The sequence below is a fragment of the Microcebus murinus genome, chromosome 1 (genome assembly GCF_040939455.1).
Source record: "Microcebus murinus isolate Inina chromosome 1, M.murinus_Inina_mat1.0, whole genome shotgun sequence".
Classification (NCBI taxonomy): domain Eukaryota; kingdom Metazoa; phylum Chordata; class Mammalia; order Primates; family Cheirogaleidae; genus Microcebus; species Microcebus murinus.
In genome coordinates this window covers 146,246,743-146,260,922 of record NC_134104.1, presented here as the reverse complement: position 1 = coordinate 146,260,922, position 14,180 = coordinate 146,246,743, and the positions used below count along the sequence as shown (strand labels likewise).

The following is a 14,180-nucleotide window of genomic DNA, read 5'->3' as shown; positions in this document are numbered from 1 at the left end:
TATACCATTTGCTCTACTATTGTGATGGTTTGAAATATTTCATCATAATATGTTTTTAGAAAGTGTGTATAATGCAGCTTGAAACCTTTGCTTCTATGTCTTCTTTTGGCCCTTGCCCTACACTGCATTATCTTTAGTCACCAGATGACTGTTTTCCTCCCACAAAACCCACCTCTAAATAATGTGTTAAGCCAAGGACAAATTATATATATTTAAAATATATATACATAAAAATAAAATATAAATAAAAATAAAAAAAAATTTTAAAAAACAAGCAAGCAGTGGGCAGTTTGCAAAGCCAACTAGAGCTCACTAGCTACTTCTTGAGTTAATACAGACTTTTTCTCCTAAATTTATGTTTATTTCCCCCCTCCCCACCCTAAAACCCCAAATGAAGATCATATAAGGGGACTCTGGTGGCTGAAATTCACCTGCCAAGTACAAGGAGAGCAAATCTCCATTGGGAAGAAGCTCACACCTCCTGGTCTCATCTGTGCCCCTCTCTCCCAGAGACCTTTCTGGCATTAGGCTCTCTGGGCTACCAAATGAGGGTCAGTGGAGGCTGAAGATGCCCTAGACAGGGCATGGAATACCTTGCCCCAGAAATCCTTCAGAGGCAGCCACTCATCCATCCGCCTTCCCTCCCTTCCGGTCCTCAGTGCTTCCGCTTCCCACAGCACAAGGTCTCACAACATGCAGGTCACAGCACAGGTGGCTCAGGTGCTGGCCTAAATATGCCACCATGAGATTAGGACCTGCTTCACCCTGTCCCATTCTCCTACCCAAATTATTCTGAATACGACAATTTATCCTAAAACCTAAAGTATTATATAAACTTTACTACAAATCATTAAGTAAACTTAATATGTATGTTATGGGCTGAATTGTGCCCCCCCCAAACAGATACATTGGATCCTAACCCCTAATATTTGGGAATGTGACCTTATTTGGAAATAGGCTCTTTGCCGATAAAAGCAAGTTAAAATGAGGTCATGCTGAGTTCGGATGAGTCTTAATCCAGCGACTGGTGTCCTTTAGACAGACACAGAAACACGGGGAAAGGCTTTGTGAACACAGGCAGAAAGGAACACCAAATATTGCCAGCAACCATTAGAAGGTAGAACAGGAAAGAATGATTCTCCCTAGAGCCTTAAGAGAGCATGATCCAGACTCAGAGAATAAATTTCTGTTGTCATGAGGCTAATACAACATATGTTCCAGAAACTCACCACCACCCTAAAAGGTAGGAAATATTAGTATCTCCATTTCACAGGTACAATTTCAGGATGTCTAAGTAAGTGGAAAGCAGGCTTTTAACTTGGCTGCCTGGATTAAAGCCCATGTTCTTAACCAAACATCCCCCACTTCTGCTGCTTGGACAAAGTTATGGCTATTTCCTAAATTTGAAAGAAAAACTTGAGTACCCAACTAGAATAGCTATAAATAATAAAACAGACAATAATAGTTGTAGACGAGGATGTGGAGAAACTGGAACTCTCATATCCTGTGGCTGGGAATGTAAAATGGTGCAGCCACCTTGGAAAAGTCTGGCAGTTCCTCAAAGTGTTAACCACAGAGTTATGACATGATCTAGCAATTTCACTCCCAGGTATATCCCCAAGAGAAATAAAAACAGCTGTCCACAAAGACACTTGCACATGAATATTTATAGCAGCATTATACATAATAGTCCCAAAGTAGAAACAACCATACTATTCATCAACTGATGGATAAATAAAATATAGTATATACACACAATAGAATATTATTCAGCCATAAAAAATAAGTATTGTACCTGCCACATCGTGGATGAACCTCAAAAACATTACGCAAAGTAGAAGCTAGACACAAGAGACTACATGTTGTATGATTCCACTTACATGAAGTATCCAGAAAAGGGAAATTTATAAAGACAGAAAATAGATCTGTGGTGAGCTGGCCTGGGAGTGAGGATTAATTATATGAGATCTTACTGGGGGATGAAAATATTCTCAAATTGATTTATGGTGATGGTTACACCATTTAGTAAAGTTACTAAAAATCACTGTAGACTTGAAACAGGTGAATTGTTATAATATGTAAAATAAGGCTGTTTAAAAAAAAATAGGTTTTAGGGACTTATAAAGGTCTAGAGCCAGCCACCCTAGAACTATTTTGTGATTTTAAAATACAGCAATAACACTATTTAGGTTTTCCCAACAACTTTCAGCAATATAGTACTTCACTTTATTTGAACTTTAGTTGGAAAAAAAAATGTCAGAACAACTTACAGGTTAAACAGTACAGGGACCAAAACCAAAAAATTTTATTTGGACATTTAGAAGCTAGGAAGCCACTGTCCCCATTCTCCAGAGCCTCTGAGAAGTTGACTAGGAATCCACTAAATAAGGACATCTTTTCTTCCTCATCCTGCCACCACCTCAGAGTCTTCAGCCTGGTGACAATGACTCCTCCCCTCAGATCCAGTCTTCCCCAGCTGTAGCTTCTCAGGCTTTGTGATTCCTTGCCCAAGAACGTCCCCAAGGAGGCACCACGGTGTACAGTGTACGGTGGGGAGACTAAATCAGAGCTGCCTGACAGAGCTCTCCCTAGAACCGCCTTTGCAAGTAGCCTCGAGGGTATGCAAAGCTTTCTCCTAACTCCCCTGTGTGCTGTGTGTATTGATGGCTCCTCTTCTGGGAGATTCTGAAGGCTTGAGTCAGGTTCATCTATTCTCTCCCTGAATGGGGTTACCGAAGGCAAAGGCAATGCCATTTCTGCCTGGTTTCCATACAGGTCTACCTCTTACTCCAGGATAGTGAGAAGCAGCAGCCCTTGGCAGAAACCAAGCAGGGCAATAGATTCCACCCTTTCCCAGCGCTCTCTTGGTCAGGACTTCAGGCCCATCTTGGCCATCATCTCTTCATACACCGTCCATGCCATTGCTGCCATCAGAGTTCTGCGGAGGGCCCGGGGGACACCGCCTTGGAAGAAGCCACGAAGTCCATAGTCCTATGATGAAGATAAATGTCAAAACTTCAGAAGCAAAGCAGTGTATACAATTAATTATCTACTTGGTACCAGAGTGAAGGTCTGTTATCCCATGTTTGAGCCTTAGTTTCTAAACTTCATGCCAAAACTATGAATAATGGGTCCAAGGAGATAATCGATCAACTTAAAATAAATTTTTTTGTGTGTAGTTGCGAGGCTTTACCTTGTTAGGCCTGCCATCTAGGGGAATTTCTTAGCTGAAAAATCTTTATGCAGGGTGGCTGTGTACAGTGGTATGGTTTGTACACTGCACAGAAGCACTGAGCCCCAGTAGCAGATGACATGCAGACAGATGTCTGCTTGCCAAGGCTTGGATCCTGGATCCAGGCTGAAGGAAAAGGTGTCTTCTTGCCCTTTGTCTATCAAGAGTACCTTCTTGTAATTCACTGTATGCTCTTGGTGGCCCTAGCTTTGTAAGAATTAAAGACCAAAAACCTCTTTCCTCCTCCTTCATCATCTCGACTGATTTATAATTCACATGTACTGAAGAATATATTATTTTGAAACTTTATGATTTTCGGTATAGAGAAAGAACTGAAATAGTGTGAGGAATGTTAGATTCATAAATTCATATTTATCTCTAACAAGAATACCTGCTTTGTGTTCCAGAAAGACCAACACAGTGGTTTATAAATAGTACTCTAGTGCACTTTTTAATCTTCAATAATACCATCTCTGTCCATTTGTATTAGCACAAACTACTAGAACAAAACAATGTGTTTATGTTTTTCCCTCCTCGAACACAGTATTTTGTCCTAGATCTTTTATTAGAGTACTAAGTCCTACACAGTAGGTCTGGGGTAGAGGTCAGCAATCCACATGTTTAACAAATATCACAGGTGGTCCAAATATAAGTGCCTCCTGTCCTCAAAAAACATTTTTCTTTTTTTTTTTTCTTTTTTGGCAACACATTAGAATCACTGAAGAGCATTAAAAAAAAAAAAATGCTGGGCTTCATCCCCCTAGAAATTCTGATATAATTAGCCTAGATTTTGACCTGGGAATGGGGAGTTTTAAAAGCTCTGTGGGTGATTCTAATATCTATGAAGGATGAGAACTACAGAGAGAGAGACAGAGACAGAGAGACAGAGACAGAGAGAGAGAGATCCTAAAGCACAAGAACCAATACTTATTCCACAGTCTTACTTTGAAAATGAGTGTCACTGCTTGGCCAATCCACTGAAACTTCACTGGGGAGAGCTGCATATGAGTTTTGATAACATCTGCAGGTTGAGTTGCCAGTGAAGCCAGAATACCAGCAAATATCCCACAGCCGAAATTCACAACAGGAATAAGCGTTGCATCCAATTGGTCTGAAATAAAACAAAGGCAACGTGCAGTTATAAATGCAAATGGAACGATGGAGTCAGAAAAGCACCTTTTCACAACCCCACCATAATAATTGACTCAGGCATGAATCATTAACCTATGCAAAAACATGTGGGTCAAAGAAACACCATATTTATATAGAGTCAAAATTATCTTGAGTTTTCAGGGGACACACTGGGCAGACAGTACCTTAAGTAAGTGATAAAGTGTTATCAACACTCACAATGGGTGCCAGGGGTGAGGAACGTAGGGCCTCAAGGCCACATGTGGCCCTCCAGATCCCCAAGTGTGGCCCTCAACCGAATCCAAACTCCACAGAACAAACCCCTTCCCTGAAAACTCAACTAGTGTATCTTTGTGGGACGAAAATTTTGAATTTTTAAAAAAGGATTTGTTCTGTAGAATTTGGATTTGGTCAAAAGGCCACATTCAAGGTTCCAGACAGCCACATGTAGCCCCAAAGCCACAGGTTTGCCTCCTGATATAAGGCAGTGAGGATACAACACCACTTATATGGTCCTCTTGCTAAAAGTGTAGAACTGAATCTAACCATGAAGAAACATCAGATAAACTCATACCGAGGTATAACTGGCTTATACTCTTACAAATAAAAAACAAAAACTGCTATAAAGTATACTGTTGGGACAATTAGAGAAATTAGAATATAGACTATAGATTACAGAACTTTATCTATGTTAAAGTTCCTGAATTTGATAATAAGGCTGCGACCTGCAGAGTTACACCTCCTGGTGCCTGGGGAAAAGCAGGAAATCTCCCAAAGCACTCCAACTTTCCTAATCGACCTAGTGTCAATTCCTTGCTCGAGTTATCCATAGACACCTTACTAAATGCTGGTTCATTCATGGGATGTGTCGCTAGCAACACCTCGCAACACCTCGCTCTGCTTGGCTGGATGTTTACCACCCACTGATTTTGCCTCTGGCTAGCCCAACACAAACTTAGTAGTAGGGAGGGCTGGGACGGGACTGGGTTTGGCACCTTCATTTCTACCCAAATGGAGGGCTCAAAACCACATTAACTTGGGAGTACAGCAAGGGAGGTCAAAATAATATTTTTCTTCAAGCTCCTAACCCATCAGTGTTTCCCAAACCTGTCTGACAAGAATCACATCAAGTGCTTCCTGAAAAATACAGACTCCTAGATTGCACCCCAAACTTTGTCATCGAGGAGGCCTGCGATGAGATCTAGCAATCTTAAGATCAAATTTGGGAAGTACTGTTGCAAAACTGTTGCAAAGACCTCTGCAAAACATGCTTTATTTCCCTCCCACCCACCCTACCCCCACCGCCAAATTATGGCAGTATAAGTACTCTTTGCCTTAATAGGATGTCAACTCCAAAGGGCAGGGACCGAGTCTGTCACATCCACCTTTGCCTCTCAGCACCCAGCCCAGGTCCTGACACAATCCTGGTAGGGCTCAGTTCTTAAAACTCTGCTAAGAGTCTGGAGCTGCTAAGAAAAACAAATATTCTCATATCCCAGAGAAAAAAAGTGAGGATCTGGCATCTCAGAGATATCTCTCTCCCACCACACCCTCCTGCATCCGTACCGTGGGGCACTATGTTTTTGGTCTGGTTGTAAAACATCAGGTAGATTCCTGAAAAAGGCGCGTCACGAAGGAGAGTCGCTGTCAAGCCACTGAAGAGGCCCCGGTGCCCCTCGCTGCGATAGATGCTCCTCAGGGCGGCGTAGATACTGTCATAGCCATACTTCCCACTCTGCAAAGGGAGCACAGAACCAGTGGCTGGCACGGGGGCCTTGCATTTGAGCACCGAGCCAAGCAGACTGCAGGTGATGTGGGATTACCGGAGCACTGTGATTACATGTGGGATTACCAGAGCATTCACAAATGGCTTAGCCTGCTTACACAAATGGGTTCTCTGACCACACTGGACTCTATGTTAGATTATAACTTGGAAGTTGACATAGTGGTCACTACCCAAGAGCCCAGTGGCTCCATTTAACCACCCCCGAGGCCCTAAAGCAGGCACACTCACCTCGTAACGTGTCTTGACCACAGTGATAGGCGACATGCAGACTCCTGCAACAGAGCGAGAGCCCACCCCCAGTATGACCGACTCCAGGGCAGTCGGGGGATGGCCTCGCAAGAAATACTGCTTCAAAGAGTAGAGAGTGCCAAAGTAGATTCCAACACCAGGGACACATCGCACAATGGACTGCAGAAAAAGTCAGCGGGGAAAAAAGAAATCAAAAGACCCAACAGTGTAAGATATTGTGTTAGCTGGGTTTTCCCAAAAGACCCCAAGATGACTTGCATGCAAGTACTTTATTTAAGGTGTGGAGGGAGCACCAATAGGAGAGTGAGGGAAGTGAGATGGGAGGGAATGCAGTCAATAAAGGGCACTTATTGATTGCCTAAAAACCAGTTACTGTGTGGGCAACTTAATCCCTTTGGGGAACCCTGGGGATCGGTGTAGAACACACCTCAGAGTCACCCCTCCACCTGAAGGAGTAGGTTTTGAACATCAACTCTCATCTTTCAGTGGTTGAGGACTGCTGTGGGTTTGGAGTGGGCATTTAATTTCTTGGTGATTCCTTCCAGCAAAGTGAGTCCCTAAGACCAGAAAAGGCCTTTGTGCAAAGAAATTCAAGTGTGGCAGTCTCGGCCCACTTTCACTGGAGTGGGAAGGGCCAGGATATCCTGGAGGGTGGGGTGCCAGCTGCACCCACTGTAGAGACTAGGCTAAACTCAGAAATCTTATCTAAGGCGTACAGATGCACCACTCCCTAAGCCCTCAGACAGAAGTTAGTGATAGTGTGAGAGATGGGCAGGAAGACCACGTGGGGACTCCCGTCCTTCTCTCTCGGATCCTTAAGAACTAGTGAAGTGGATGACAAACGGTTGGTTAGCAAAGGAGTAAGTGCAAGAGAACCCAGACCAGAAGGCAGCTTACAGGGGACATCCCTTTCCAAAGGCCCAGAAGACTCTCTGTGCGAACCACCTTCAAGAGTATAGCCAACATCCCAACTCGTCTAGACCTGAAGGCAGACAAAAAGGAGAGAGGGAAGAAAAAAATCACTTACATCACTTCCTCATGAAAGAATTCCCCACCCAAAGATTTTTTTTTTTCTTCCCCTGGGTAGAGTGCTGTGGCGTCATCATAGCTCACTGCAACCTCAAACTCCTGGGCTCAAGCGATCCTCCTGCCTCGGCCTCCCCAATAGCTGAGACTACAGGTGCACACCACGACACCTGGCTAATTTTTCTATTTTTAGTAGAGACGGGTCTCATTCTTGCTCAGGTTGAAGTTCCTGAGCTCAAGTGATCCTCCCGCCTGGGCTTCCCAGAGTGCTAGGATTACAGGTGTCAGCCACTGTGCCCAGCCTCAAAGACTTCTTTGCATAGACTCTTTTTTAGAACATTTAAGCATCTCTACAATATATCTTGGGGCTGCTCTGAATTCCTGTGTGTTCATGGTTTGGTACACACGCTTATTTGTCCATTTACACTCTAAGCAATGGGATAACCTCCCATTTAATATATACTTTGTATACTTCCCAAAGTGCAGAGCTCAATAAAAGGGGTGGGGGGCACAAAACAGGCTATCAACACTGGTATTATTTCCAGAAAACCACCCACTACTCATACCGGGCAATACGGTTATAACATCACAAGCTAGCACAATAAAATGCAAATGCCACCAAGACAGATCCCAGGGAGCTGCTTAGGAAAGGACCCCGTTTAATAAACAGGAAACAAATACGAGAAGTTGTTGAAAGCAGTTCCTGAATGCAATGTGGGCAGCAAGCCCTACCCAGGGTCTGAGGGCTGGAGAGTCTGCAGGCGTGTTTTCAGGAGATCCAGAGGTTGGAAAAGGAGGGTAGAGCAGGTCCCACTGATGGAGCCACACAGGAAAGCCTTGATCGCCGGATGTAACTGCAGGGCGAGAGAACATCGTGTCAGCAGCTCTGCCTGAGCAAGCCTCACCTTTCTCCACAGCTGGACCAGTGAATTCCTTTAAAAGTATCCCTCGGAAACTCACCTGGTCATGCCTCATGCTATCTTCATACCTCAGAGAAGGAAAAAAGGTAGCCAGAAATGAACAATACTGGAATCTGGAATGTTGGTGAGGACGTTGTACACTGCAAGAGGTGTGTCTCTCTGGTCTTGGTACTGCTAATAATTGTGCTCCCACTGAACGACACGACACGTCTATTTCCACATCACCGACCACACTTCCCTATCTGTCCTGACTCCAAAAGTTACTGGTCATCTCCTTATCGTTGCAAAAGCAAAATCAACTGAACGTAGTATTTTAACTATTGGTTTCCAGGCTCCCTTAGCTGCAGGACCTGTAGGTATTTTTGCTGGAGCAAGCCAAAGCAAATGAAAAATTAAGCTCGGCCACAAATAAGTGCCACTTCCTGTATAATCTATACATTCCCTTTGTTTAAAACCTTCCCCATCTCTTATACCTAAGACCTAGGCAAATCAGACGGCTCTAAAGACCAGTGTCCTTCCGGGCTTGCTGCCTCTCCTTCAACCCACACACTGTCACATGTGCCGCCTAATCTACAGGCACCACCCAGAAGGGTAGAACTCCTTCAAAGACTAACTGCACCTCCCCCAAGCACATTCCAGGAACCTCAGCTCCCAGCACCGGTGTTGCCACTACAGGACAGGGTCCTCCTTCCCGGCCCCTAGAACTCGGTAGAATCACAAATGACTTTGACAAGGCACTTTTTAAAAAACCAACCAGAAAGAAAAGCCATCTTCTCCAAACTTTGGCAAATTCCAGCCAAAAAGACCGTCTCTTTCCTTATCAAGTAGCATTTGCACTATTATTTTTTAGTAAATGACATACTATAGCCCTAAAACATTAAGATGAATATAAAGTGTCCCATTATACACATCACATAACTACTTATCCAGAACTGAAATGTTTATAACCTATGGTATTTGCTTCACAGAGGAGATCATTCCAAATTTTAAGCAAGGAGCAAGTTATAACTGTAATTCCTTACAAGACTGTTTGTTGGGCGCAGACTAAGTTCAGCTAATTAAACACTGGAGCTTACAACCACATCCCGATAGCTTCTAAAGTATCATGGGGGGGGGTTGATTTTGATAGGTCTGTTTTGGCATCAATTCCCTCTCCCTCAGAGGTACCCTGCTCTCTGCTAACCAATATTCTCAGGAGTTCTGTGTTTCTCAGCCTCTTCCTAGACTTTGTGGCATCAGTGAGCCCTGATTCCCCACACACTGGGCCTATCTCCCGTTGGCATCTCCTCTTTTGCTGGGAAACATGCTCCAGAGCCTCTGTTTTTCCAGCCCAATGTTACACCATCTCCATTCACTCTGGGTCAGTCACTCCTCAGGCCCCCCAAGTCTGCCCTCAGCTGATCTCCATGAATGTAGTCTCTGATGGCTCACCAAGGACCTGTGCACCTCAAGACCCCTTTCCTGTCCCTGTCCTTATCTTACTTGGCCTCCCGGGTGCATTCCACGTGGCTGAGCTCCTCTCTGGTTTCTGGTCTCTGGTTTCCCTCTCTTCTTTCCTCTTCTGACTGCCCTTCAAATCCCCTTTTCTCTGCCTGCCCCTCTGGCTGCTCCTCTTATCTCCTCTCAGGGCAGCCTCACCCACTGGTCTCACAAGTGCTGATAACACCCACATCTCTCTGCAGTCCTGTCTATCTAGTATCCCAAGGCCTCAGTCTCCCCTGCAGTGGCCCACAGGTATCTCACATTCAACATCAAAGTAGAAACCTGGTCAACCATTCTCCACACACCTGCCTCTCTTCCAATCCACACTGGGTTACTTCAAGTCCCCAGGCTAGAAACCTGGGAGACATGTAGAATTCACCATGCCTGCTGCTTCATGACCAAGTCCTCCTGATTGAGCCCTCAGTCTTCCCAGTCTGCCCCTGCCCCATCCATCCTCACCACCTCCATGGTGTCCAGCCTCAACTGTGCCAACTTACCCTCCACTCTGCTCCCAGAGCAGCACTGGACAAGGCATCTACACACACCACTTCAAAATCTCACACCACTCTGTGAGCTAGGTATTTTAAACCCATTTTACAGATTAAACTGAAGCTCGGAGGTTACAAATGTGTCCTGTCATAAGGTTTGAAGCCATTGGCCAGGGCTGAAAGTTTATGTTCTTTTCATCATACCCCCTAGTCTAAAGTTAAATCCAGGACACCTGTGGGCCGCACAGGGACATTCTACCATTGACCACTGCTCATTCCTTGAAATGCTCTCTTCCTTTGGCTTCAGAGATTAATAGTGTCCTGGTTTTCCTCCCATTTATCTAGCCTCTCCTCCTTTAAATGGAAATGTTCCCCTGAACCATGGCCCTACAGCTTTCATTTCCATCCTTTTATCCACACTTGCAGCCTCTCTCGGAGCTTCAGACCATATAGCCACTTACTCAGATGTCCCACAGCCACCTCAGATGGTATTTCTCAACCTGAACTCGGCTCTGTCCCTTGCCTCCAACCTGTTCTCCTTTAGGGTGCCCCATCCCAGTGCATGCTTGCCATTATCTATCCAGCCACCCAAGCCAGAAACCTGGGCACCATCCTTGACAGCCTCTCTACCCTTGCTCATTCTACCTCCTAAACAGCTCTGAAATCAATCCTGGCTCAGAGCCCTGCCACATCTAGCCTTGGTGACTGCTACCACCTCTTCACCTCATCTCTGTGACCCCTCTAAGCCACTTTCTACCCTGCAGCCAGAGCCATCTTATAAAACTGCAAATCTGACCACACTGCTTCCAGGTGCAAAAACGTTTCAATGATAGACAATGTTTTGTACAATTTTAAGTTACCAGTGTAAAAAAGAAAACAAAAGATGGAATGAAAATACAGGTAGTGATAAATGTATTAGGAACTACAAAGTATCACATAAATTTGTCATTTATATTCATTGAATTAATTTAAAAAAAAAACAACCAAATTAATACCTTTTAGTTGTTCCATATTCCTCTCAGGATAAAGTTGAAACTGCTGGCTTGCAAGGCCTTTTGTAAATAATGCAGCTCCTGCTTACCTTTCTGGCCTATGCTCTCACCCTGCCACTAACACACTCTTGGCCATAATGGAGGACTCTGCAGGCTGGGCATGGTGGCTCACTCCTGTAATCCTAGCACTCTGGGAGGCTGAGGCAGGCGGATCGTATGAGCTCAGGAGTTCAAGACCAGCCTGGGCAAGAGCGAGACCCCGTCTCTACTAAAAAAAATAGAAAGAAATTAGCTGGACAACTAAAAATATATAGAAAAAATTAGCTGGGCCTGGAGGCACATGCCTGTAGTCCCTGCTACTTGGGAGGCTGAGGCAGGAGGATCCCTTGAGCCCAGGAGTTTGAGGTTGCTGTGTGCTAGGCTGATGCCATGGCACTCTAGCCTGGGTAATAGAGTGAGACTCTGTCTCTTAAAAAAAAAATGGAGGACTCTGCCTTTCTCTCACCTCTGAAAACTCTCATGTGTTGTGTCTCTGCTCCCTAAATCTTCCAATTCAGACTCAGTGCCCCACCCCCTTATGACTAAGGGTCTAGGAGTAGACTCTAGGGTAAGTGCTGTCACAACTCCTGCCTGTCTTATGCATAGTGGTAACTCAAGAACTAACCTGGAAGCCTGGTGCACAGTATGTGTTCAACAGTGATAAATCTTCTGAGCAGTTCTCCTAGGTGCTGCTTCCCCAGTGCTCCCACAGGTATTGTGTGGAATCTGTTTTAAGGCTGCTGGCCTTCACCCACCCCCACCGCTGATTGCAGGACATATCTTCTTAATTGTCTTTATTTTCACAGCACAGCGATTGGACATTACTGGCTCAATAAATAATTCTTAAATAAACAAATAGATCCCATAACTTTTGTAACTTTGTAATTTTCCAGGCCCATCAGCACAGAGCAGATGCTATTTTATATATACTAGAAGTATAGATCAACCTTTAATAGGCAAAAACAAAACCAAAAAAACAAAAACCGAAAAACAACAGGTAATACTGAATGGGCTTAAGATTTTGTCAATAGTGGATGGCACGCATCCTTTTGAGAGTTTTTAAAAAATAGTTCAAAGGAAAATGAGATTAATAATCCAGTTTTGTTTTGTTTTTAAGGGAGAGAGGGGAGGGCAAAACCAAGCAATAGACACAACACAAAGGGAATGAGTAGCACTAAAAAGTTAGCAAACTGCTTCCAAAAGCAACTCCTACTGCCCTTAAAAAAAAAAAAATTCCTAAATCCAATTCAGATCTGGAGGCGAGAGCTGGAGGGCTCAGAAAGAGGAAAAGGTAAGCGGGTTTTCAAAGATGTCAACTTAGAGCCGCTGCCTTCCCCCTCCAAGGATATTTTAAAAAGAAAAAAATAGTCCTTATACAGCCCCCACACACCTGCCCCGGGGCGCAAGGCCGACCACCGAGAGAAAGCTGCCACTCCCCGCCCGAGACCGGGGCGCACCCCCACCTGCACCCACCAACAGCAAAGACTGTGCCAGACCAACCTCCGGGATACCCGCCAACCCAGCCCCGCCTCCGCCTCCGCCAATGGCGACCCGGCGGCCCGACCACAACAACCAATCCGGACGCCGGAGGGGCGGGGCGTCGCCCGAGTTCCTCCCCGGGTCGCGGCCGGCCGGAAGCCGGGGACTAAGAAGGAGCCTTCCGGCCTGCTCGCCGGCCTCCCCGCGCTGCCGCCCGGCGCCGGGGCGGTTTGGGGCCAGCTCAGGCACCGACGGTCCTCAGACTCGGCGCTATTACCGGACCTTGCGATAACCCAAAGATCTGCCAGATCTGCCCGAAGATCCCACCTGTCACTCCGGGCAACCTACTCCACGCAACGTCCGGCAGCCACGCACCTCGCAGAGGCCGCGCACACTCCGCTGACACACCCCCTTGTTGCCGCTCCAGCCCCGGCAATTCCGCAGCTCTCCACCCAGACACCGATCCAGCCGCCTGCCGGTCCCAAGGGTCCGGGCGCAGCCCCTCTCTTCTACCTCCCGCCTCCCCGTCCCTTCTCTAATCCCTTTAAACTCTATCTTTCCCGCCAAGTCCCCAATTCCGCCCGCATCCGGGGCGCGCCAGAGGTCCCCCGAGGGTCCCTGACCTCAGCAACCTCCCCAATTTCCCCTCCCGAGCCGGCGGTCCCGGAACCCCTGCCTGCGCTTCCCCGCAGTTCACTCACCATAAGCGTTTCCACCGTGTCTCCGACATCTTGGGGTGGCAGCAGCGCGGGCCGGGACTTCTGAATCATCGGGGAGGAGGCCCGCGAGTGCTCCGGGCCCAGGGTGCCGTCGGTGGGCGCTCGGGCCTGGCCCTGCCGACCTTGAAAGGAGGAGGCCAGGGGACAGCGGCAGCCAGGCGCCGCGTCTTAGGCCGCGGGCTCGCTGACGTCTGCGCCCCGTAAGCACCAGCCGCCGGGGGCCCGGACCTGCGCGTCTCGGCGCTGCGCGCCCACGGCCCGCCCGCGCGTGGCTGCGAGCGCCGAACTGTCCTGCCCCGGCAGCTGCTCGCCGGTCTTCACCCGGCCCGCGGACTCCACAGCTCTGCACTCCTGCCCATCCTGCCCCGCCGCGGGCTTCAACGCCGTTGATTAGGGCCTGTGCGCCCGCGGGTGGAGGAGGCCGGAGGGACGGGGTGCACGGGGAGCTTTGCTTCCGGGGAGGGACGCTGGGCAGGCGCCTGGGGAGCGCTCCTAGCGCTACCTGGTGAAAACGCCCGGAATTGCAGGGTCCACGGCTCCCGGCGCCCCGGGCTTGCTGGGGCACCTGAGGAACTTCGCCTGTGGGTGGAAGGTCTGGGCGTATTTACGAAAGTCGACACCTGCTCTGCCCAGTGCG

General features: G+C 47.0%; 1 protein-coding gene across 4 annotated transcripts; it reads right to left on the bottom strand.

Annotated features, from left to right (window-relative positions):
* Positions 1-1,651: 1,651 nt before the first annotated feature.
* SLC25A38 (solute carrier family 25 member 38) lies at positions 1,652-14,180 on the bottom strand. Of its 4 annotated transcripts, none has more exons than XM_012770190.3 (7): positions 13,526-14,178; positions 8,157-8,278; positions 7,296-7,380; positions 6,378-6,557; positions 5,930-6,098; positions 4,177-4,343; positions 1,652-2,991 (listed from the first exon to the last, which is right to left on the bottom strand). In XM_012770190.3, the coding sequence occupies exons 1-7, from the start codon at positions 13,592-13,594 to the stop codon at positions 2,869-2,871; spliced, it is 915 nt and encodes a 304-aa protein (XP_012625644.2). In that variant the 5' UTR covers positions 13,595-14,178; the 3' UTR covers positions 1,652-2,868. The 4 variants fall into 4 exon arrangements, with proteins under 4 accessions (XP_012625644.2, XP_075862626.1, XP_012625645.2 ...); XM_076006511.1 differs by lacking the exon at positions 13,526-14,178 and adding an exon at positions 9,827-9,953; XM_012770191.3 differs by lacking the exon at positions 13,526-14,178 and adding an exon at positions 8,385-8,908.

Bases quoted from the DNA above. Each gene is read 5' to 3' on its own strand.
- SLC25A38 (XM_012770190.3), bottom strand. From the start codon at position 13,594: ATGATTCAGAAGTCCCGGCCCGCGCTGCTGCCACCCCAAGATGTCGGA. The intron at 8,279-13,525 runs GTGAGTGAACTG...CTCGCCCTGCAG, and splicing joins ACACGGTGGAAACGCTTATG to TTACATCCGGCGATCAAGGC. The intron at 6,558-7,295 runs GTAAGCTGCCTT...CTTTTTCTGCAG, and splicing joins TTTGGAAAGGGATGTCCCCT to TCCATTGTGCGATGTGTCCC.